At 42.1% G+C, this 25,426-nt stretch overlaps 1 protein-coding gene across 2 annotated transcripts in view; it reads left to right on the plus strand.

Annotated features, from left to right (window-relative positions):
* znf1035 (zinc finger protein 1035) overlaps window positions 1-24,503 on the plus strand; it is a 30,083-nt gene extending 5,580 nt beyond the window's left edge. The window contains exons 2-5 of one of the 2 annotated variants that reach the window (XM_026183596.1): window positions 8,460-8,513; window positions 12,018-12,107; window positions 14,089-14,146; window positions 14,241-24,503. In XM_026183596.1, coding sequence (XP_026039381.1) covers window positions 14,277-23,777 — 9,501 coding nt within the window. In that variant the 5' untranslated portion in view covers window positions 8,460-8,513; window positions 12,018-12,107; window positions 14,089-14,146; window positions 14,241-14,276 and the 3' untranslated portion in view covers window positions 23,778-24,503. The remainder of the gene's footprint in view (window positions 1-8,459; window positions 8,514-12,017; window positions 12,108-14,088; window positions 14,147-14,240) is intronic. The other variant, XM_026183595.1, reaches the window with a different exon arrangement.
* The last annotated feature ends 923 nt before the right edge of the window (window positions 24,504-25,426 follow it).

Raw genomic sequence — 25,426 nt, forward strand, 5'->3', positions numbered from 1 at the left:
CAGTGACGCTACTGGACAGCCAATCGGTGGCATGCAGTCTGACAACAGCATATTTTAGTACCTGTTTGGATCGCTTGGAATCCCGGCCAATAAAGTACTAAAAAAAGTAGCAGTTACTATGCTGAGTTGATCTGAGTAGGTACTAATGGAAAAGGGCTTAAGTGTGGTTTTGCACGATGATAGTTGTCTCTTGGGCAGTCAAAGACGATGTCGTCACCAAGCAATAGCATGACAGAGAAAGTTTTCCAGTTGAATGCCAAAGGCTTTTATATTCTTCCCTGCACTTTGTGCACCAAAGATAGGGACAAATAGCTGCCATGTTGGGTTGAAATATGTACGAGTCTTAGGCTTTACCATCATTACAATGATATGTCATTATAGGGTTCTCAGAAAATCAAAGATTATACAAAAGCTGAGACTTTCTGCAAAATGTTATCCAGTTGCTTTGCTTTCTATTTTGTTTCCTTCTGCTCCTGTTCCAGTAGGTTATTAGAGAGGGGTGAAAGTGCATGGTGCTAGAGGAGAGGACTGGATTTGTTAAAATGCAAAAACAAACTTTTCAAAAACAGGAAGTTTAAGATTCACTGCAAGTCAAAATCATGCTTGAAAGCTCCCTCCTCAGTTCCCTTGGTACTTCCTGTACTTCTCGTGTGTATTAACTGCCACAGCTCCACTAAAACACTCTTGGATAAAGAAACTGAAATGAGGGGTGGGGTTTCTTTGTCCAAATTGGCATTTTACATCCAGTTTTGGGATTTAGGCCCATGACCTTGGAGCCACAAGTACACTGACAGGCAAGAGCTGCAATGAGTGTGAAGTTTTCAGACAAGATCTGTTTAGTGCTTTTTCCACAATCAGAGACATTATTAAAGACTTCCCAGAAAGTCTGCAGGAGAGTAAACAGTTTATAGGGGCAGGGATAGCTCAGTAGGTAGAGTGGTTGCCCCATGATCGGAAGGTCGGGGGTTCGATTCCCCTTAACAGCTACCCTGAGGTACCCCTGAGCAAGGTACCGTCCCTACACACTGCTCCCCGGGCGCCCAATGGCTGCCCACTGCTTCACTGAGTGAATGGGTTAAATGCAGAGAGCAATTTCCCCACGGGGCTCAATAAAGTACAATAAAGTACACACTTTCTTTCTTTCTTTCTTATAGTGAAAATCCTGAAATTGGGGAATAAAATGGTCAGGTGTCAAGCTTTAGCATTTTTCTAACAAGAATACATGGATTGAATCTCACTTGAGAAACATGTATCTAACCAGTTCCTTATCAGTGGAGCATTTCATTGCTGCTCCCCTCGATGGCAGGTCTACTTTACTCAGTCATGTAGTAAAGCAGCTCAGTCTGTCTAGTCACAAAGTGTCAGACTGATGCAGGAGCTCCTGTTCAGCCATTTGAACATTTTATCTGCTCTGTAGTAGGTTTTTTTTTTTTTTTTTTTTGTTGTTGTTGTTGTTGTTGTTGTTGCTGCTTGTTTTTGTCCGCATGGGCACTCGTTCTTGTGTGCCCTTGCAGCCTAAGGGAGTTTGTGTAATAGGCCAGGAGAAGAGAAGAGGGTGCCATTTTGTTGCAAGTCTTGCACACAAAATGGTTGCTTCTTGTTAACCCATTAAATGCCTATCACATCTTGCATAGCAGACAAGAAGGTGTATTGGCTTTGCAGCATTTGGACTGACCTAGTAAGCACAATACCTCAGTAATGGTATACTGGAAAAGAAGGGCTAAATTATGATCAGCACAAAAGATGATCTTTACAAAGCCAACTTTACTGGTTGTTAACAACCATTTCTAATTATTGCTACAGAAAGAAATCTTCACAGTGGCTGATCTGTGAGATTAGTAGCAAGTAGGATTCATTTGTTGATAATGCTAACCATCCTTTGTTCTTTTGCTGATATTTGTTTTAGCTCAATCAGACTAAGACTGTAAATGTGGGCTAAACCACAACTTTTTTTGTGCCATGGACCGGCCTTTAAGGTGTTACGGATAAATACAAAAAAATAAAACCAGTACCGGTACAAAAAAAAGCACGATTTATTCATAACACATGTGAAAATACCCAGGGAAACTGAGTTAACAATAAAAACCCTGAAACCATTAATTTCACACCCAAGCCTCATCTCTCGCGGCCCGGTACCAAACGACTGGTCCGTGGCCCGGGGGTTGGGGACAGTTTAGACAGTGCGGTAGAAACAATGATATCCTCATCGGTCTTTTGACAAAAAGACAAATGGCACTGAGCATATAGCTTCTCAAAAAGAAAAAGGCAGTAATATATGAAACAGTGGAAACAAACACTTCGAAGTTCTTCCACTAAAGGTCTCAGGGCAACACGCATGAATGTTGATTCTGTTGCAGGCGTTTTGTTTGCTTTTGACAAAAACACATAAAGCAACTAATGAATCTTGGGATATAGTTTTATTTTTTTTATTTTTTTAAAGGTGATGGGATTACATACTAGGATTATTAGGCTAAAATGGCACCACACAGACCACCACAGTTGCCAGCTTGGTAAACAGTGTCTTGCATGGTCTATAGGGGCTCTGTGTACCGGAATATGCTGCTCCTGTAAAGCTTGCATAGTACTTTCTCCTTGCACTTTCTTATTGTAGTCAGATGCTAAAGTGGTGTAAAGAAAATTAAGTTAGTTTAAATTGTGGGGGTCATTGGGGTGAATCATAAATTTTATTGAAGGCTAGAACCGTCACCCAGTTAAGAAATTGCTCACTTTATCTGTGGCCTCGCTTCAGTAAGCAAGGGTAACAAATGACCCCTGCCAGGGTGCAGTCACTACCACAAGATGTTAGTTCTTGCAGATGGGATCAAAATGAGGTCTAGGTAGTAAGTGACTTAGAAAACTGCTCAAGTAGCCACAGGGAGATCAATGGAGATTCTAAGGGGCTCATTATACCCATGGCAAGTGATGTCACAGTACTGACGCAAGGCATGCTTTGTTGTTGTTTTTAGCCATTTATTCATCTCTCAGGTTTTGTAACATCGTACCGGTGCTGAGGCTGGGAAAGCAGAATTGAAGACGATTGCGTTGTTAGTTTGTTTACCGCCATTTTAATGATATCACTGAGGAACTTCAGAGCTCCACAGATTATCCAGAGGGAGATGTTCCAATTCTAAAAAGATTATGTTTTCTGGAAAAATCTTTTACGCCAGATGCCCTTCCTGTTGTGGAGAATTTGTAAGCAAGCAATTCAATCTTTGCTGCCTAGATATCATTAGAGCAGCTAAGAGATTCTCAGCTTTTCAGAGTTTCTGGGGAAAAAAAACTTTTAAGAAACTTCTGCAGCTGATTCAGAGGGGGTTTTTGTGAGGAGATTTAGTCTAGCCTCAAGCTTTAATGGTGACACGAAGGACTGTGGTGAACTCTCAACTAGCACATTCAGCAACCAGTGTGGCGAAAGTAATAGCCCTTTTCAATTCGTACCTACTTGGATTGGCTCGACACAACTTGACGCAGTTCGACTCTGCTTGACTCTTTTTCCAATACAGTGGAGTACCACCTAAGGTGCGTGGGGTCATTGTAGCAACATGGCCAAAAGTCCTGGGACATCATTTGAATGCAACACGAACACCACAACAAAGTAGGATGTTGAGGCGTGGTGTACCTGCTGCTTCGGGGTATCACTTTTTGTCACACTCTGCGATTGCAGTGTTGTTTTTTTTGTGCAGTTTGTTGATGTCACAATTCCGGACTCGGAATGCTTGGAACACCAACCAAGTAGGTTCTAAAAATGGAGTCTGGAACCATGTACTACCATCTAAGGGAAAACCGTGACGAACTGTACTGAGCCGACCCGGGTAGGTGGTAGTAGTAGAATCAATCTATTAAGCCCTATTTCATTAGTACCTACTTGGAAGAACTCAGCATGATTCATCACGGTATTCAGGGTTTTCCATTAGGTCATAGTACCTGGTACCAGGTACTCTTTGTAGTACCTTCTCAGCCGGGATCCCAAGTGATCTGAGCAGGTACTAAAATGTGACGTCGTCAGACTACGTGCCACTGATTGCCTGGTCAGTGGCGTCATGAGAGTCTCTCGTTTACTAAAATCAAAACCACCCATTTTTTATTTTTTTATTTTTATTTTTAAATTCAAAATATTTTTATTGAGTAATTGTGGATACAGTTTACACAGAAAAAAAAAGAAGAGGGAAGAGATCAGCAAGCCACTGAACATGGGAGGGCGGGGCAGCAGCCTTCCACTTCATCAAAATGGCACGCCTAGCCAGGAGGGAACCAAAAGACGGCACCCTACGCTTTGCTCTGGAAATATACTTATCATCCTCTCTTGTTGTACCAAAGAGAGCAAGTTAGGGGGTTGAGAGCTAGTTTCAAGCCTTGTGCAAAGTGCAGAAAATCTCCTCCCAAAAATTTGCCAGGGCAGGGCAGGTCCAAAACATGTGGGTTAGATTAGCATTATCAGACCTGCATCTGACGCTGCACCGGTCCGTCGTGGTGAAGAGGGAGCTGAGTGTAAAAGCGAAGCTCTCAATTTACTGGTCGATCTACGTCCCTACCCTCACCTATGGCCACGAGCTGTGGGTAGTGACCGAAAGAACGAGATCGCGGATACAAGCGGCAGAAATGAGCTTCCTCCGAAGGGTGGCTGGCCTCTCCCTTAGAGATAGGGTGAGAAGTTCGGCCATCCGGGAGGGGCTCAGAGTAGAGCAGCTGCTGCTCCACATCGAAAGGAGCCAGCTGAGGTGGTTCGGGCATCTGACAAGGATGCCCCCTGTGCGCCTCCTGGGTGAGGTGTTCCAGGCATGTCCCACCGGGAGGCGGCCCCGGGGCAGACCCAGGACACGCTGGAGAGATTATATCTCTCGGCTGGCCTGGGAATGCCTTGGTATTCCCCCGGATAAGCTGGAGGAGGTGGCTGGGGAGAGGGAGGTCTGGGCCTCTTTGCTTAGGCTGCTGCCCCCGCGACCCGGCCCCGGATAAAGCGGATGAAGATGGATGGATGGACCTGCATCTGTTACAGCAAGGGTTAGGGCTGTTCGATATAACGATATATCGGATGACGATATAAAAACATCTATCGTTTCATTTTACGCTATCGTTTGTTTCATGGTGTCACAAAATAAACTGTTTACGGCAATATTTTTTCATGGTTTTGATGGTCACTGTAGTGGCTATATTCATTTCTTAAAGTTCTCTCTTTCTCTTATATTTAATATAACCACACTACGGATGGACAAGTGCCTGCTTTTATGCATTGTCGTTAGCAACAACGACGGTAAAACCATCGCGTGTCCGCTTGTTTATCTTCCACATAAACCTTTCACAATAAAGCTCAAGCTCCTGTTGAGACTTTTCAAAATAAACTTAATAGTATAAGCGGAAGTTGGGGAGTGCCAGATCCTCTTCAATCTTAGGTTTCTGTAGTTGCACCTTAGCTACTCGAGGTCGTTTACCCTTCCAAATATAAGAGGAGATTATAGAATCTAGAGTTGTAAAGAAAGACTTGGGATGACGACTGGTAAAGATTGGGGGGGGGGGAAAGAAAAAAAACCCCACCAATTTTGAATCCTGGCAACGAGGGAAGTCTGAACAAAGCCACAGACTGAGCAGCAGGTGTATTCTTGCCTCAGTGTCCACCTTTGTTGTAGTTGTTGAACAATCAGAGTAGGTACTAATGGGGCAAAAGGGGCTTTAGTTTAAGTAAGATGACACCTTAGTCTGGCACAGGTGATAGATTCCTGACAGATTAGAGCAGCAGCAAGCAAGCATTAAATAGCCTTTCAAAAGGTCACTGAAGAACATATTGATTTTAATTTTTTCTAGACAGAACTTGTTGACTAAAGTTGAAACACGTGGTGAGTCTGTTTGGACTTTTATAGAGGCCTGAAAGTACATAGCTGTAAAGGAGGTGTGCTTGATGAATGTAAAACAGTGCTTGCTTCACCCCAGTGTTCTTGTTTCCTTATTACTGAGAATCAAAATCATATTTGAAGCTAAAATCTAATTAAGTGCTGAGCCTCACAACAACAATACCAATTTTACACAGCATTTGGTCAGATGTGTAGCAGTGAGATAACAAATAGGACTAAGACTTTCCTCCCAAGGTCCCGTGGTACTTCCCACTTCCCACAGCACCACAAACGAACACTAAAACAGTCTGAATGTCTCCTTTTTAGAGGTAAAGTATGGAAAGAGGGTTTTTTTGTTAGTGCAGCCAGCAGAGAAGTCATTTAGCTGTTATCCAAGGAAGCGTTTTACAATGAATCTCAGGATTTAAGCCTATGACCTTGGAGATACAAGTGTACTGACAGGCAAGAGCTGCAGTGTGAGTGTGGCATTTCTACAGAGTCAGGTGGGATCAGTTTACAGTTTAGCAGAGGACCTTTGGAGTAGCATGGAGCAAAGTCTGACATTAAGAGTACAGATTGAAACAGTTGGATGTCTGGGATTTTATGTGCAGTTGAGTAAAGCAACCTCATCTCAGTGTCAGACTGATCCATGGGCTTCTTTTCAGCCTTTTAACGATTTTGCCTGCTCCTATTCCAGAATTTTTTTCCTTTGTCCCCTTTGGAACTGCTCCCTGTGTGCCTTCACAAGCAAAAGGCGTTTGTGTAATAGACAAGCAGAAGGAAAGAGGGTGCCATTTTGTAGCAAGTCTTGGACACAAAATGGTTGCTACTTGTTAACCCTTTAAATGCCAACCGCATCTTGTACAGCAGACAAGAAGGTGTATTGGTTTTGGAGTTTTAAACTGACCCAGTAAGCACTATACCTTAGCAGTGGTAGACTAGAAAAGAAGTGCTAAATTATAATCAGCACAAAAGATGATCTTTACAAAGCCAAGTGATTTATGTTTGAAATGAGTAAGAAGGGTAGCACGATCCTTTTTTCTTCAGGTGTTTTGTTAATGGGAACCTACATTTATTTTTGGCTTGTGTTACACACATGTTAAAACGGCGTGTGGTTGAGGTAGCTTGTAGCTTGAAGCAATGAAGCAAAGCAGCAAACTTCATGAAGGCCAACTGAACGTGGTCTCCTGGACATGGAAACAATGTATCTTTACCAATACAATATTTTTGGAGTTTCATTTTGCAATCCAGATCTGTGCCACTTGAAAAGATTCATTTGCTGCCCATGACTCACATCTCCGAGGCCTCAAGGTTTTACCATGATCTTTCTGACACATGGCTCTTCCAGAATAATAAGCCAATAGTATAAACTAGTAAAATAAAACGCCAATTTAAAAATTACTTCTAAGGAAAAGCACAAAAATTAACAAGGGAAATAATATGTATTATTGACTTGACATTAAAATACTGCTTCCTTAAGTAGAAGTAAAGGGTAAAATCCTGTAGCTGTAGGGTAAACTGGAACTGCACAAACCAGCACTATTGCCAGCTTGACAAGCATTGACTTGCATGGACTGTCACAGCTGGCTTGGTTTGCAAGAACATGCTGCTCTGTTAAAGCTTACAGTGCTTTGGCCTTGCAAATTAGATAGAAGATACAGTGATGTAAATAAATCTAATTCTGTTATTATTTCCCCTTTTGGGGGGGTTGGGAGGGTATTGAACCATAATTCCTATATTTAAAAAAAACAAACAAAAACAGAAGCATGGCATGGGTCTAAAGCTGCTCATCTGATTTTGATCAGTGAATACTGTCCTGATAAGGTGATGGTTTCAATGGTTAGTGTCACATCTTACTAAATATGATGTTCTTATACTGAAAAATACAGTTCCGATTTGAGTGAAAACTATGAAAAAGTAAGCGGTTCATTGGGATGGGCCTACATTGTAATTGAAAAGTCTTTGCATTGTGGGGTAGGCAGAGCAGGTCAGCCACTATTCAGAAGGTCAGTGGTTCGATCCCAGGCTACCTCCTAGCTGCATGCTAAATATCCTTGGGCAAGATACTAACCCCATGTTTGTCTACTGGTGGTGGTCAGAGGGCCCGGTGGCGCCAGTGTCCGGCAGCTGTGGCTACAATGTAGCTTGCCGTCACCAGTGTGTGATTAGATTTTTGTGTTTAAATAAAGCCGTTGCTTTTTAAAGATCCTGATTCTTATAAGCACAACATAATTTGTCAAGTGCCACACTCATAAGTAAAGACAGAAAGCAGCCATGTCCCCAGTGAGGAGCACTGAACCCTGGCAGTCACTGCTGTGACTGAGTGAGAGGGAAGTGCTCACGCTGAGAGCAATGGCTAGATCACAGCTACTTATCCAACAAAAACTAAACTAAAAATGCAGTAACAATGTGTGGGAGGAAAAACTAAGTACACTCAAGTTTTCTATACCACTTCGTCAGTCTCTTAAATTGTTGTGAAGGAATTTTGGTCTGTTCTTCTTTGTTTCTTCAGTTCTTCTGTTGCATGATCTAATTTGTACACGGTGCCAAAGCTACTGTTAGTACTCAAAGTGATGATGATGACAATAATAATAATGATGTTAACATATTTTATTTATTTTTGTTCTTTTACAGAAAACTGAAAAAACATCTTGAAGATTTGGATGGCAGCAGACATTTTACCACCAGGTAAAGAAGAATTTTAGTGTTAAGCTTTTGAGTGTGTTCTTTCTTTTTGTTTTAAAATGGCACATCTATGTCTTGAGTTCAGGACTGGTGTATAGGTAAGTAAACAAAACCGAAGTACATCAGGTAACCTAAATTAGCTCAAGTGGAATACGTTCCACAAACTAGCCCAATAAAAAATCAAAAACCGTATGTGATGTTTTTGAATTTTAAGTATTTGCTTACAAGATAATCGTGTGCACCTCTGGATCTCTTCCAGCACAGATCCCCTATTGTTTGCTCAGTTGAAGGTCCATTCTGGCCACTTGCCCCTGCGTTATTAACAAAGATCCAACATTTTCCCAAAGAAAAGAACTTCTGTTTTAAACTGACCTGAGTTTTGGATGTATCATCAAGACAGATGACAATAGATGGTTACTGGCTGTGACCCAGCAGTTTACAATTGAAGACTCATCATATTCCAAGCTAATAAGCAGCACATGAGTTGAGGAGTCCAGCCAGTCATATTTTTTTTCAACATTCAGTGGGATGTGCACTGGGAAGTTGTCCACCATTCACACAGGGATAGGGACAGAACAAGATTTCCATAGAGCAATCTACAAATAGCAGCAGCACTGAAAAGGGTCTGGATGTGTTTATCTGGAACAATAGTAGTCAAACTATTATTTAAAAAATGGATATTCACAAAGTCCCGTCGTTTGCCCTTGGCAATGTATGTTCGTCTTTCCAGGCCTACAGATTCTGCAGTTTCCTACTTCTAGAGTCCCATGGAGTGTGCATCCATACTCCTCCAACATGGGCTGAAGTAGTCAGTAGCCAGGCTACTTCTGGCTTGAAGTAGTCCATAGTCCATAGTTTATTATTTTTTCATCGCCCAAAATAAGCGTCACACTCGCGGAAGCCGGTGTACCCGCTGAAACGCCGTGCATTTATAGAGACTTTCAACCCCAGGTAGGCCAGTTATGGATCTTCGGATCCACATTATGTCGGCAGCTGTTCTCCTCCGTGAACTATGTTAAAAACAAACACCGCTCACGCCTCACAGATGACAGCTTACAGTCCTGCGTGAAGATGAAAGTGACTTCGTACAGCCCCGATTTGCAGACGCTGTGTGCAGAGATTCAGGAGCAGAAGTCCCGTTGTAAACATACCACGGCAGACCCGACGATGTTTGCATGAACATGCTTTTCAGCATCTCTTTATTGACCACTTTTCACACACGGTTGCTGTACGCACACAGCCGGCTGTAGCTTTTCAGCTCACAGCCCGACATATACCAACAACAGCAGAGAGAGCACAGACGTTAAACGGCGAGCCACGATTGCGGGTGCCGCTCAGGTGCTGGGTGTCTTTCCTTTTGTTATATTTCTTTAAGAGTTCAAAATGTGTTAATTACATGAATAAAATGTAATTTTCTCTGTAGCACTTCATGGATTTCATAAGCAACACACTTTAGTTCACACAAAGCATAAAGGTAAAAAACAATATATACAGTGTTATCTTCATTTTAGATGTCAAAAAGTATTTGCGGCTCCCAGTGTTTTCTTTTGCGTGGAAACCGGCTCCAAATGGCTCTTTGGGTCTTAAAGGTTGCTGACCCCTGCGATAGACAATGGTGAAGAGATAAGATAAGATAAGATATACCTTTATTAGTCCCACAAGTGGGAAATTTCATGTTAAGGCTGCTGACCTATTGCACGCAATGGCGGCGTAATCTTACCCTCCGACCATACACACATTACACAAAAACATCACATGAGGAAGATAGGTCAGAGAGGTATAACAATGGAAAATGCACCACATGAGGAAAGATAAGGAGAAAAAAATAACTCCCCCCAGACTGAGCTCCAATAGGGAGATCCGTTTGAGAACAGAAAAAAAACACCTCTACACATAGCACATGAAAAAACTCTTAATACACCAAAGAACCACATGACAAGCAACAGGGGTGGGTAAAGGGTGAGAGACGGCCAATGTAGACAGTACATCTGGGCCTGGAGCCTATGTGCTGGTCCTCGATCCACCGTCAGCATCGGAAGGGAATAAGCGTCGAAGGTGTTTGGAGGGGGAGGGGGGATGAGTGTACATCTGCATGTGTATAAATGTCTGTGTGCGTGTGTGTATGTGTCCAGAGTTCAGCTGAGACAGTGTCCTTCGCCCTGCCAGGCTAAGTAAACAGTCTTCCAGCCAACCCAGGTGGCCTTGAATAGAATGGGAAGAACAGTCTAAACACAGTCATTATCAGGGTGTTTTTGTTCAGCTTCAGCCTTGAGACCGCAGCTGGCGCCGAAGGGGTATCCGCATGAAGTGATGGTGGTTTTTACTTTAGTGCGAACAACTCATATGATTTTCAAAGCTCTTCTAACAGTCTGACACTGGTCTCTCAATCTCCCGTTGGAGAGCCGCGAGCTTCTCCAAGATCTTATCCGTGCTGCACTCAATGAGCCCATTTTGAGAAACTCATGCGTCGTCCCATCGTTTCAATCCCAGCGGGCAGCCTTGTGGGGGTTTGAACAGCTGGTTCCGCTTTCTTAATTCTTCGATAAGTCAGGGCCAAGCCAGCTCCGATCAGCAAGAACCCTGTTATCATGGTTCTTAATAGGTCGATATCTTCTGCACTCAGGCTCACCTGAGCCCAGACTTCTTGTTAAGAAAAGGGTGTCAATTGCATTCAGGGACCAGTTGATCAAACCCATAATTCCTCTTTTAGGTTTTAGAGAACAGACTGTGAGAGTGTTCCAGGGAAAAGTAATACAAAAAACACGAGACTAGACAAGGACATGAGGCTAAGCAGGGAGGAGAGGCCTTCGTCACCATCTGGCCTTCGTCAAGAGCAAGAGCAGGAAAAAAGTTCCTTCTTCAACTAAACGTTTGGTACAAATGTCTGGAATGTGATTGGACATATGATAGAGCCTGACGGGTGTTATACTGTACGTATGAGTGCTTTAAATTGCACAAGTTTAAAGCATGTTTTTATTGTTTGTTTTTGTGTTTTTAAACAAAACAAAACAATGTTTAAAAACATTTGTTTTCTTGGATATCCCTTCTCCATGCATCTAACTTATCCGCTGCTGAGTCTGAGGACGAAAGCGTCAATAAGTTATAATGCATAGAGAGAAAGCCTTTCCCTTTTATATTCCCAACGCATACCACCTCTATTTTTGTTAACGGTGGAAGCTGATGTTAGTTGGGCAGTCATGTAATACCATCTGAGACTGGGGAGTTGGAGTCGTCCTATTTCATAGGTCAAGTAAAGTAGCTTTAGACAGAGCCTTGCCCTCCTATTACTTCAAATAAATTGGTTAAATAGTTTGTTTAAACTGTCAGAGAATAGAGTTGGCAGCAGAGGTGTTTGGAAATAATATAAAAAAAACTTTGTCATTTTTTAGTATATCTAGTATATCTATCTACCTATATAGGCAGATTTGACCATCGATTTAGTGCTTCTGTGACTTCTTTTACAAGTTGGTCATAATTTATTGAGGTCAGTACCTTGGGATCCCACAGGCAAATGAAACCACGAAGAGGCCGCTAGCAAAGCTGCAACCACGAAGTACCTGCAGAGGGTCAGGCAAGTCCTGAGGAGTAAGCTGAATGGTAAGAACAGATCCGGGCTAACGCATACACCCTGCCTGTGATCAGTTACATTGCTGGAATAATAAGATGGCCAAAGGAGGAAATAGAAGCCACTGACATCAAGCTGGAGGGTTTCACACAAAGTCCAGCACCCTTAGGCTGTATGCTAAGCGTAAGGAAGGAGGCCGGGGACTGGTGAGTGTCAGTACCACAGTCCAGTGTTAGACAACAAACGCCCACGAATACATCAGGAAGATGCCCCCAACCCACCGCATGCTCAAGACTAAGAGGAGGAACCATCGTGGAAGGATAGGCCCCTGCACGGTACGTGCTACCAGCAGATAGAGGAAGTGGCTGACATCCAGAAGTCCTACCAGTGGGTGGACAAAGCTGGACTGAAAGATTATGTGAATTACCCTCAGAAGATCTACTAGATGATGTGAATGCAGCACTATTGGACAGTACCTATGGTACCAAAGTACGGTATCATTACCGAGACTAACCAGCTAACACTACGGCAGCAGTGATCAGTGAGATGCTTGGCTACAAGTTGAAAAGCCACACGAGCAGTACCCTAGGAGACTAGAGGCCAAAGTCAAGGTAGCACGAAAGGAGGTTAGCTAACTATCAGGGCTGCAGAAAGGTGCAATGAAGAATGTGGTACATCAGAGAGATAGAAGGCAGGAGAATAAACCAGCTGTTCCCCAGAACCAGACAAGATGAATTGGAGGAGATTGATGTGAAATTGATTAGAGAGAAGTATATAGAACTGTGAGAAGTGGTGAAATTATGGACAGTGGAACACAAACCTGAAACAGAAACTGTAAAAGTTGGACCTTTTGCTTTCAGTAAAGCATCAGTTATAATTTGAAGGCAGATGTTCTCTGTTCCTGGTTTGCATCCCAATTCTTCAGTTTTGGCTACTGCTCAGCAAGTCATTGGCACCGCAGGCCATGCCACATACCCCGATTGGCCGACTGAGGCCAGGGAGCCACCTGGCCAAACCTAAGCCCACCCCGCGTGACTGAGAGAGGGAATCGGCCTGGACCGTCGGCACCCCCAGCCACAGGTGCAGCAACAGGGCAATGACAGCTCGGGCAGCCGCCCACTTCTCCAGCAGCAACAGCGAAGCTGGAATCAAATTAGTAGGTCGATGATCTGTGCCTGCTACTGTGCCAAACATATTGTTTGGAGTTCTGTGCAAAGAGTGGAGTTTTATTTCTTATTAAACCAAAGACTTTTTTCTTTAAAATGCCGTATGGGTCTCATAGTTGCTCAGATCTAGCTGCTCTACCATAAAAGTCTGTAAGGCAGGGGTGGGCAACTCCAGGCCTCAAGGGCCAGTGTCCTGTAGGTTTTAGATGATCCAACACAGCTGATTCAAATGGCTAAATGACCTCCTCAACATGTCCTGAAGTTCTTCAGAGGCTTGGTAACAAACTAATTATGTGATTCAGGGGTGTTGACCCAGGGTGATATCTAAAACCTGCAGGACACCGGCCCTCAAGGCCTGGAGTTGGCCACCTCTGCTGTAAGTGCTGCCTATTTGGTCATCTATTATGACACCTGAAGCTCCATTACAATACTGGGATTTGGGCACCCCCCTGACCAAGAATCAACTGACTTAGATATTAGGTATGGCCAGAAAGCCTACTGAAGAGGTTCTCAACTTGGTGGCTTCCATGGTGTCAGTTTCATTAGCCTTGTAAATGCGGACTCATCAAGTTGTAGACACAGGCCTTTCTCAGATATTATTTGGAGTGCCATAGCGGATGTGAATACTTCCAAAATAAGAGATTGTAGTTGCAGAGAAAACAGTTATAAAATATTTTTTCATATAATTTTTGACTGTAGAGTGGTGGCAATACCAATTTGATCATTGAAACTTTAATTTATACTAACAACAGCAGTGTGAAAGAGGTGTGATGTGTTTTTTGTGATGTTTTCTGTAGCTTGTAAAATGTTCAGAGCAATAAAAATATTCATTTTAATTTTTACACAGGTTTCCAATCAGATGTAATTCACATTTCTCTGGACAGTCCATAGATGTTTAAAATAAGGTGAGATTTTTTTTATTTTTTTTTTTAAATTTTTCTGTGGATGGTTTTGGTTTTAATTTGTATTTATTCATTCTTTGTTTATCTGTGTTTTCAGGCTACAGTAAGCCTTAGTTACTACTCCGTATTGAGGATGGCGCATGGGTGGGATTCATATTTCCATAATCCCCCACCTCTACCATCAGATCCAGGGACTTTGAGAAGGACATCTGAGTCAGATGGGTGCCTTTCCCATCATATTGAGGACTTCACTGGACATCATGGCTTTGCCAGCGCTGGTGCTTCACATGAAGCCCCTGTCTTTAACTCGGACTTTAACACAAACTATTGCTCAGACCCCAGTGTTGTGAATTCCAGGTCAGATTATGTTTATCAAAGATACTGTGGTGAAACACAATGGCAAGCTGATGGAGAACAAATGGGAAAGGATTACTTGCAACGATGTGAAAATGGTAATATCCCGGATTTTGCTGCAGACGGATTGCAAACATCTGACTCTTTTCCATCATCTTTTGGAACAGACTTTCAAGGACTTAAGGAAGATTATGAAATGCCAAGTACATCATTTCTTGAGAACTACTCAGATGTCAGTAGCTGCTCTGATGCAGACGCTGGTGAAACAAGACCACCTTGTAAATTCATGGCAAGTAAGTCCTATTCAAATCCTAAAACTGATGGTTCCGAAAAACAAGGCTCATCATCATGGTTTTTTACTCATACGGATAATATGACTTTTCCGACTGAGAGTTTGTGTTCAGATATGTCGGAGACTGATGTACTTTTATCGTCAAATTTGAAGGCACGACAAAACATAGTTCAGTCTCCAGAGGACAGTTTGGAAAAATTAGAGAAAACAGTTACATCATACACAGGACATCATCAGTCCTCTACTACCTCCTACATGAAGACAACTACCAAGAGCAAAACTGAGCTTGAAATAAGTGAATACGGTGGTTTCCAAGATGAAAAACAAAGGAAAGATGTGGAGGGAGATCTTGCACATACTCATTCAGACCTCTTGATAAGTGAAAACTTTGGTCATGGAATAGATGAGTATCCAGATGACAGTGAGGAAAAGCAAATTACTTCAGCTTCTCCAAATATCATAAGTACGTTAAAATATGATCAAGTTCCCATAAATGAAAATGGCTCACAAAAGGACATGAAAGAACTGTTGAACCAAGAAAAGGCAGGACTTAATCATCCAAACTCAGCAGATGGTCAAAATGGAAATATGGGTCAAGATGTGCAAAACAATGATGAGGTCTTTGAAGGGGAAACGAGAGAATCAGATTTACTTGAAAACAAGATTTCAGATGAACATAAATCCCAAATTCCCAAATCCAACAGAGGTCAACTTGAAAATAAGGATTCTGACTGCCAGAAAGAAATTCAGACAGATGCCATTAAATCCTCCAAGGCATCCAATTCTAATGCTTCTACACAACAACTGTGGAAATGCACAAGGACCAGTCATGATGTTAAATCTAACTTATTATCTACACAAAAGTCTGATGAAAGTGTGGCTGGTGAAGTTTTTAGAAACCTTGATGAGCACAGTGAAGATCTGTTGAGCGATGTCAGTATTTCAGGGCTTTCAGAACCAAGTTTGATTCGTAAAAGCTGCAGCAACAACATACATCTCAATGTAGATGAAGTACAAGCAATTGCAGGAGAAAAGTCAAACGTTGAGATTTCTCCTGATCCAGAATGTAGTGGCCGAACTGACACTAAAGACTATTTATGTATGGACACTAAAGATGAGAACAAGCAAGGTGCAGGCGTTCATGTAGGATCCTGTTTAAAGTTGAACAGCTTGAGCCAAGGTGCAAATGCCCATGTAGACACAGAACTTTCAAGTGCAGCAGAGAAGACAAATATGACTTTTTCTTCAGATTCAAATTGCAGTCATCTCTCTGCCAGTAATGAAGGTCTTTCTACAAATACTAATGACTTGAACAAAGACAGTGTTGCCACTCATCCAGATTCCTCCTTGCAACTGCAGACGCCTGGTACGGATACACATCCCTCTCTAGAAATGGAAGACACTAGTCAATCGGAAAAGAAAAACCCAACCTCTCTTCCAGATCAAGATCATAGTGATCTCAATATCACCAGAGACAGTCTTTCTATTGACATCACTGACAAGGACAGGCAAGGTGTTGATCATCATTCAGAATCCTGTTTGGAGCCAGAGAGCTTAAACACAGATACACATTCTTGTCAAGAAAGGACATTTAAAACTTCGCTAGAAACAACCTCGGTCTCCTCTCCAGATCAAGACTGTAGTGGATCCAGTGTCACTGTTGATACTAGCAACAAGAATCTCAGCCATTCAGAATCTCCTTTTAAACAAAAGAGCTTAAACACAGATGTGCAAACCTCTGTAGAAATGGAATTCAAAAGTCAGTCTGAGAAGAAAAACCCTACCTCCCCTCTAGATCAAGACTGTAGCAGCCCTAGTGCAACCTGTAAAAGTCCCTTTGTTGATGCTGTTGACAAGAACAAGGGAAGCGTTGCTGCTAATCCAGAATCCTCCCTTCAGTTAGAGTACTTAAACACAGACACACATCCTCTTCTAGAAGGAAGCAAGGAAAGTCCAACCTCCCCTCCAGATGTAGATTGTAATTGTCCCAACATCACCAGTGACAGTCTTTCTGTTAATAATACTGACAAGAACAAGCAAACTGTTCCTAGTATTTCACAATCCTGTTTAAGCACAGACACGTGTCCCTCTAAAAAAATGGAAATCAAAACCTCTTCTCCAGATCAAAATTGTGGCAACACCACTGTAACCGGTGACGGTATTTCCATTGACACTAGTGACGATAACAAGCAAAGTGTTGCTGCTAATCCAGACTCTTCCCCACTGAAAGAAAGCTCCAACACAGACACACATGGCTGTGTAGAAAATGAATGTATAAGTCCCGCTGATAAGGCAAGAGCAACCTCTTCCACAGATTATGAATCTAATAGCCATGTGGTGACAAGTGACTGCAACAGGCAAAGTCCTAATAGTTTAGAATCCTGCTTGCAATCAAAACCCTCAAGTTCCAACACAAATTTTTCAGACTGGGCAAGTTCAGAAGTGAACGCAAAGACAACCTGTTCTCTTGATCAGCAGCAATCACTACGTGAAAGTCCAGTTGGCCAAGAACCTCTGGGTCTTGGGGAGGATTGGTCTGAAAATGCTAGAGACTCATTTGAAGACATGGACATCTCTACAGAGGAACAGCCAGACATGCTGTATGGTGAACCTCTGTCCAGAGATGACTCCTCATGTGACACTAATGAATCACAGTATAAAGAAGCATTTGTTACTGAAACTGATGGGAAGAACATGGACCATTCAGGAGGACAAGCTCCGCAACTAAAATCCGCAGCTGAAATGAGGAAAATGCTGCAACCTGTTGTAATATTGAAGAGTTTGGAGTCAGAAAATGGAACAAGTGACTCGTATTACTGTGCAGATTGCAAACACACAACTTATAGCACAGATCAATCAATTGAACACTACCATTGTTGCCATACAGTGAACAATTTTGACTTTTGCAAAAGTTGCAGTCTCTATTTGGTGAAAAATGAACAAGCTCGAAAACATTTGTGTGGTGACGTTAAAGACGGGTCTCAGCGTCCTTCAGATCCTAGCCCACAGAAAAAGGGAAATCGCCAAGGCAACCATAGGTGCAATAGGTGCAGACTGACATTTTCAAAAGTAATGCATTATATCAAGCACATGCGGACTCACACTGGGAAAACACCATTTAGGTGTAATGACTGTGGCTCTTATTTTGCACAAGGCGGGAGCCTGAAAAGACACAAGCGTGTACCTGGTAGATGCAAGCAGTCCAACCTCCCAGCTAAAAATCCTGATGTGGCTGTGAGACAAACTGACACACCAAAACAAAAGGATGGGGTGCAAAGTAACATAGATATGCCAAAATGTTTTGTTAAGCTTTTCGACATCTCCCAGACAAATCTGTGTGGATTATGTGGTAAAACCTTCCCTACTGCAGAAAAGGTTAAAAAGCATTTCTATAAAGTACACCATGGAAAGGGTACACTAGTGTCGTTAAACCAGAGTCCCACAGCAGTCAGTGAGAGTGATGAAAAGCAGGAGAAAACTCAAGAAGTGGAGAATGACATAATAGGAAAATATAAATGTCCTCTATGCCCACGGCTTTTTAAGTACTCTTACAATCGAGCGCGACATTTGCGTGACTGTGTTCGAGATGCGATATATGGTGGCAAGGAAAAAATTGCTGGTAAATATCGATGTCCTTTGTGCCACACTATGTTCACTATGACATCCAATCGATATAGGCATATTAAAACAAGCTGCCTCAGAGAATTTCTTAATCAACTAGCAAAAGAGAAAGCAAAAGAAAGGACAACGGTTGAGAAAGAAACAGTGGAAAGAAAGCAAAAAACACAAACGGTTGAAAAAGAGCAGAAAATGCAAACGAGGGAAAAGGAGAAGAGAAAACAACCACCATCAGCTTTGACAACCTCCACGTCTGTGCCACGATACAAATGCAACCTCTGTCCTGCAGTTTTTTGTTACGCTTCTGGAAAGTACAGACATATGAAGAAACACGAGTTGTTTAAACTCACTGGGAAAATTATCAGGTACCGGAATTCCATTTTCTCCACCAAGAGTAATCCTGAAACTTTAAATGGTACACAGAATGAAGATGGAAAGGAAAACTTGAACTCAGCTGAAGCAAAGAGCAATCTCAGTTGTCGCTTCTGTGGTAAATATTTCAGCTCTTCACAGTCACTGAAGAAGCATGAACGCAATCACCGCGGTGAGAGACCATACCGCTGTCTGGAATGTGGAAAGGGATTCAAGAAGCGATCCCATCTGATTGCTCACAAAATTATTCACCAGAGGAGGATACAGTGCACTGTCTGCAAAAAGATTCTACCGACTATTGGAGAACTGATCCAGCACAGAAGTTCACATCTAAGGAGGGGAACGCTTCAATGTCCAGACTGTACTATGCAGTTTCAGCATCCCGCACATCTCCTCAGACATCTAAAAACCCACAAAAAAAGAGAAAACAGGGCACTTAGACTTGAAGAGGGAACAGAATCAAATCTTCAGCAAACCTTGGAATCTGTGGAAGAAGAGGATGAACCAAAGCAAATGCAGTGTTCCTTATGTAAAGAAGTATTTGATGATGCCCAAGTTCTAAGAAAACATTGTCTCACCCATATATCAGGGTCTTCTTCAAACCAGTGTCCATTTTGCAAACGAAATTTTAACAATCGCCGCTATTTATTGCGCCATATGATCAAACACACTGGGGACAAACCCTTCTCTTGCGCCAATTGTGGAAAACAGTTTTACCGTAACATATGCCTTAAAATTCACAGTCAGAAGTGTTCCCCTCCTGAAACCCGAACTCTCGAGTCTGAAACAAAGACAAAAACACTATATCCGTGTCCCTATTGTCCACGGAAATTTTCTAAGAAAGACCGTTGGAAAAATCATCAGCATGCCCACAAGATAAATTCTGTGCATCCATGCTCAAGATGTGGGCAGTACTATGGACCTAATAAAATGAAACAACATCAGAGGAACTGTGAAGAGACAACAGAGCTGAGCACTGGCTTATCTCATGACACCAACTATAATAAAAGCAGTCTACCAACAAACCAGGATACTCCTAAAATGTCTACACAGCCCAATGCAACCACTCTGCTTCAGTTTAAATGCCCCTACTGTACCCGGAGGTTCAGGTTCAGGTCATTATTCTTGAGACATCTGGTCTCACATACTGGTGAGCAACCATATGCCTGTATGCACTGTGGTCAGAGATACAGATCAAAGACATTATGTTTGCAGCATGAAGCTTTCTGTGACGGTGTTAACAAAGATGCGCTATCAAAACTCAAAAGCACTGCTGCAACGAAACCTCCCAACATTCCTTCTGCCATAGAGGCAGAACCAAAGCCCAATGCACATGGTGAAACGGAGTACAAGTGCAAATTCTGCACCAAGACTTTCATGAAACCAAGGTACCTGAGACGTCACATTCTGACACACAATGAAGTAAAACCATATCGCTGTAAGGCCTGTGATAGCTGCTTTTCAAGGTACGATCATCTGAAAGTACATCAGACTCGCTGCAAAGGTAAAAAAACAAGGTTGGAGGTCCGTATTCCCAAAATCAGTTTAGAAGATGTTGGCAAAGGTTGGCAAAATAAGTTTGGCATTGAGAGTGCTAAAGAGCAGGAGATGTTTGAGTGTAAGGTCTGTTCTAGAAGCTACACAACTCAGTCTAAACTTTCCCGACATTTCACCATGTTCCATGCCACAAAGTTATTCAAGTGCACACGCTGCGGCTCCTCATTCGCTCATGAAAAATCTCTGAAAAAGCACAAAAAGATGAGAAGGTGCAGAAAGGTCTTGAGGGAAACAGCAGGTGCTTTACTGCAGGGAACCTGTCCTCCAGCAGAAAACATGCCAGGATCTCTTGATGGGATCAGAAGCCAAATGCTGAAGAGGATCCAGCCTTGCTTTAACAAGAAGTACAAGTATGTTTGTAGCTATTGCCCCCGTGTTTTTGGAAACAGCTGGCAGTTAGGTGTTCACAACCGCCTGCACACAGGAGAGAAGCCATATTCATGTGATTATTGTGGTGAGAGATTTATAAGGAAGGATTATGTCCAGCGTCATTTTCCAAAGTGCCCCAAGAAACACCAGACAAGTACAGTTCTCTGTGACCTATGTGGTGGCTTTTTCCCTGCAAGCAAGCTTGAAAATCACAAGAAAGGTTGTGGTTTAACAACAAGCTCATCACCAGTTTTCCAAAGCCAGCAGTCAGCCACTCATGACCCACCAAAAGGCTTTTCTTGTGCATACTGCAGCTCCCGATTTCTGCTTTTTTCACAGCTCCAAGAGCATTTTTTGAGCACGCACAAGCTGGAAACAATGACTCATCCAGTGTCAACTGCCCCCCTACAGCAGCTTCTGTCAGGCATCAAAGAAGAGCCTGTGGATGAGAGTTGTGATGAAAGACTTAGTGACAATTTAACACAAAGTCTTAATACCGCTATTAATATGGAGCCCTCCAAGCAGTTTTTTTGCCAACAATGTAATATGTTCTTTGCAAACAAAGCGGGACTAACTGGTCATCTCCGTACACATGCAGTGGGCCATCCTTTTAACTGCAAGTCCTGCAATAAGGGCTTCTGGAATAAAAGTCTCCTCCGAAACCACTACAGGAAGTGTAGAAATGGACGTATTCCAAACCAGCAGTTGGAGACACCTTTAAAAGCAAATTTTGATTTTGCTCTTAATCACTCTGCTCTTGCGTTTGGAGGCGGCTCTACAATGACTAGCACTGGGCTTTTCTGCAACGATGATTTAATGGACGAATCAACAAAAAATTCAGAAGGAAATGAGGTGCAAAGCAGCTCAAGTAAAGAGAAGAAAGCCGTGCAGTATCAATGTTCAGAATGTGAAATGAGCTTCACAGATGGCTTAGTGCTCATCAGTCACCTTGAAGACCATGGAAGACAGGAACAAGAGAAAAAGCGCAATACATGTCCTAAGTGTGGGCGGGTGTGCACTAGTCAAGGAAATCTGGAAAAACACATGAGGATGCACACAGGCGATCAGAAATTCCCTTGCTTCGACTGCTCCAAGCTGTTCTATACCAGGTCTGATCTTGAAGCCCACAGAACGTGTCACGATCTAAGCAGGCCATATGCTTGCAAACTGTGTAATCAGCGGTTTTGGACAAGACCATCTTTATGCAGCCATTATAGGGAGGATCATGAAGATGATGTATTTAGTTGTCGATTCTGCAGCAAATCGTATGCAGTAAAAAAATCACTAGCAAGACACTACAGAAACTGGCATCCAAAACAGTATAAGGATATCAAGGCTGCTGTGAGGGAAAAGAGCAGCAGCGAACAGCACTCAAGCAGCCAAGTGAGCACAGCTGGTGACAGCGAGGAGGATGAAAATAACGGCAGCGAAGACAGTGACTCAGACTCCGCACCATACTTCCCGTGCCACGTGTGCGGAAAGACCTTCCCAACGTCAGAAAGCCTTGAGGATCACCAGCTCTGTCACCTGGGTGAAAAGCCGCATGAATGTGAACAATGCGGTAAATGCTTTTTCCAGGCATCTCAGCTGCAGCAGCATCATCGAATGCACAAGTCTGAATTTCAGTGTCAAACATGTGGCAGAGGGTTCATGTCTCTCTTTGCCCTGCGTAACCACAAGCACAGTCATGGTAAAAGTCGCTCACATCGTTGTTCCAAGTGTCACCTATTTTTCAATGGACCTTTGCAGCTAGCAGAGCATATGTCGACCCACCGTGAAGAGAATTTTCCATGTGATATTTGCAATCGTGTGTTTCTGTCAAAGAGTAGCAGAGCTGAACACTGGAAAACCCATTCCACATCAAGTGACCATCCTTCACCTTCAGTGTCAAGGGGAGAACGTGAACAACCTGCCTCACGCTCTGAAAGCTCATTTGTATTCACCTCAGAGCTTAAATACCGCTGTGGTGTTTGTAGCGAGCGCTTCAGAGATCCAGAGGAGCTCTCAGAGCATGGCTGCATGGAAGCTAAAGAGCGACCATACTCTTGCACCGAATGCAATAAACATTTTCTTCATGCATCTCATCTGAAAAAGCACAGGAATACCCATCAACAGTTACAGTCCAATCGTATATATTCTTGTAATCAATGCAACAGTAGCTTTGCTTCCTCTCAGCTCTTCTTGACCCATCTTAAGAGCCATATTGGCACTGTAGCAGAAATTAAACAAGAACTTGATGATGAAGATGGTGAACCATCACATGTTTTTAAGTGTCCAGTTTGCAGCCAGTGTTTTCCATGTGCCATGGATCTGTTTCATCATTTCCCAACGCATCCTGATGGTACAATTGAAAAAATTAAATTTGCCTCTGGAAGCAAGCTTAAGGAACACGAGCAGTATAAGCTGACCTCAGCTGCTGAATATGAATGCACAGAGTGTGAGCAGGGCTTTTTGGGAGAAGCTGCTTTCCGCCAGCATAAGTGTTCCGGGCAACAGCAGGCAACAAAAACAGAATGCTCAAATCCATCCTCTAAAAAATCCAGCCCATCATATTTTCAAGCAGCAGAGGAGGAGGAGGAGGAGGAGGAAGAGGTCGATGTTACAGGAGACGACTTGTACAACTGCCTTGTCTGCTCAATGCGGTTCACCTCTAAAAATGTCCTTTTGGAGCATCAAAATAAAGAACATCCAAATGAGAAGCCATTCACATGTGAGCTTTGTGGAAAAACATTTGCCAGGAAGCGATACCTGAAAGAGCACGAGCGCAGGCATCGTCAGAAAGCCCAAAACGAAACTCAGGCTGAGAATAAGTTCAAATGTTCCCAGTGCGAATGCAAATTCACTACAGCCCAAGAGCTGTCTCTGCATATGAGAAAGCACGCTGAAAAAGACGTTGGAGAGTACCGATGTGACATGTGCTACAAGTCATTTAGCCAGTGGTCTCTTCTTAAACAGCACCAAGAAAGTCATGTTGGTGAGGTTGTGTATGAATGCACAGAATGTGACAAAGCCTTTGCTTTTCCTCACCTGCTGGAGGAACATCAACAAACTCATGCGGGGTCCACTGAGTAATGGTTCCTAAATACCACATACTTTAGTTACAGGTATTCAAGGGAAGTTAAGGTGTCTTCAAACCCTCTTCATGCCTTACATCTAACAGTAAATCTCCACTTGTAACTGATAATTAGAATTACTCCTTATTTGTTTCCTCTTGTGCGTACTTGGAAAGCACTTGGAGAGATATGAGACTAAGATTTTCTGTGATGGATCTTCTCCTGGGTTTTTATTCCCCTTGTATATACTTTTAGTTCTGATGTTGGGATTTGTATACAATAAATAAGTAACATAGTTTCTTGACAGTATTTGTAAAATTGTCAAAAGAAGTTTAATATTCTGTTTAAACAGAAAAGGCATGACAGAATAATGTCTTGGATTAAGACTTAGATTTCTGATCATATATTTTTGTTTGTTTGTTCGGCATATATTTTGAAATAGTTTTAAACAGTTTTTTTTTTTTTTTGGTTTTTGTCGGTATGTAAAGTAGACTTTACACTGGTCATTTTAATCCATTGATATTTTGTATGGTATGACCGTTCATGTAAAAAGTATATATGTCTATATATATATAATTTGTAGATTTTAGTTTCTTTTCCTTTGATTGTCAAAGGGTGCTTTTTGATAAAGAAAAATATCTTGTACACTCAAAAGATATTCTGATTGAATTTTCTTTCCACAAACTGATGTTACTTTTGAGAAATTTGAGTTCATGCATTTAAGTAAAGTCAGTGAGGAAAGCTATCTGTGTCTTTGTGTATTTGTTTGCTCTGGGGAAAAACTAACAGAATAGAAGCTGTGAAATTTTTTTAGCTTGTCAGGAAAATGATTAATTTAACAGGAACAGCTGATTGGAGGAATTCACCAACCAAAATTAAAATGATAAAGTTTTTCCAAAATTCGTACATGTTCTTACTTTTTTTTTTTTTTCTTTTTGCTGAAGACCATTATCAATTTGAGAACTCAAGATGATGACCGTTTTCACACAGTCGACAAAAAAATACATGGGGGGGTTGTCTGTTTTTTCAGATAAAATAAAATGGACTTGCATTTTTCTGGTGTCAAATACTTGTTCAACCATGCTGAAGTCAGCTTTAGAAGACTTAAATAGTTAAATTTTATTAAAGTAATTTGCAATGCAAACTGATTTTTTTGGTTGTAGTAGAAGTAGTAATACCTTTATTCTTCAATCACATCAGGATGGACCCTGTTACATTACTCAGTAGTTCCTTAGTTCTCGCATATGGCCTCTGAAGTTGTTCTTGTTTATGGTGGATCAGGATTTGGAGGAGGCCTGAGGTTAATCCTCCAGCTTCTGCACATATGTTGAAGTGTCCTTAGGTAAGATACACCCCAAATATCCCCTAATGTGAGTTTGCATGTGTGTGTCCATCCTCATATAGGTTGTTACTCTCCATAGAGACAGTAAATTATGTCTCTATGGATGGTGCTTGCACCAGTAAAAAAAGTGCTTTGAGTGCTGGATAAAAGTGCTATATATTTCAATCCATTTAGAGAGGGTAGAAGATTACCCTGTATAATTTTTTTTTCTTTTTACAGATTAGACAGACACTGGTGATATTACTGCTGTGAAACTTGGGGTTCAGTGTTGGATACCTAGCCTTAACTAGTTAAAAAAAGTAAGATTAGTTAGCATCGAGGCAATT

The sequence above is a fragment of the Astatotilapia calliptera genome, chromosome 11, assembly GCF_900246225.1.
Source record: "Astatotilapia calliptera chromosome 11, fAstCal1.2, whole genome shotgun sequence".
In the NCBI taxonomy this organism is placed as follows: domain Eukaryota; kingdom Metazoa; phylum Chordata; class Actinopteri; order Cichliformes; family Cichlidae; genus Astatotilapia; species Astatotilapia calliptera.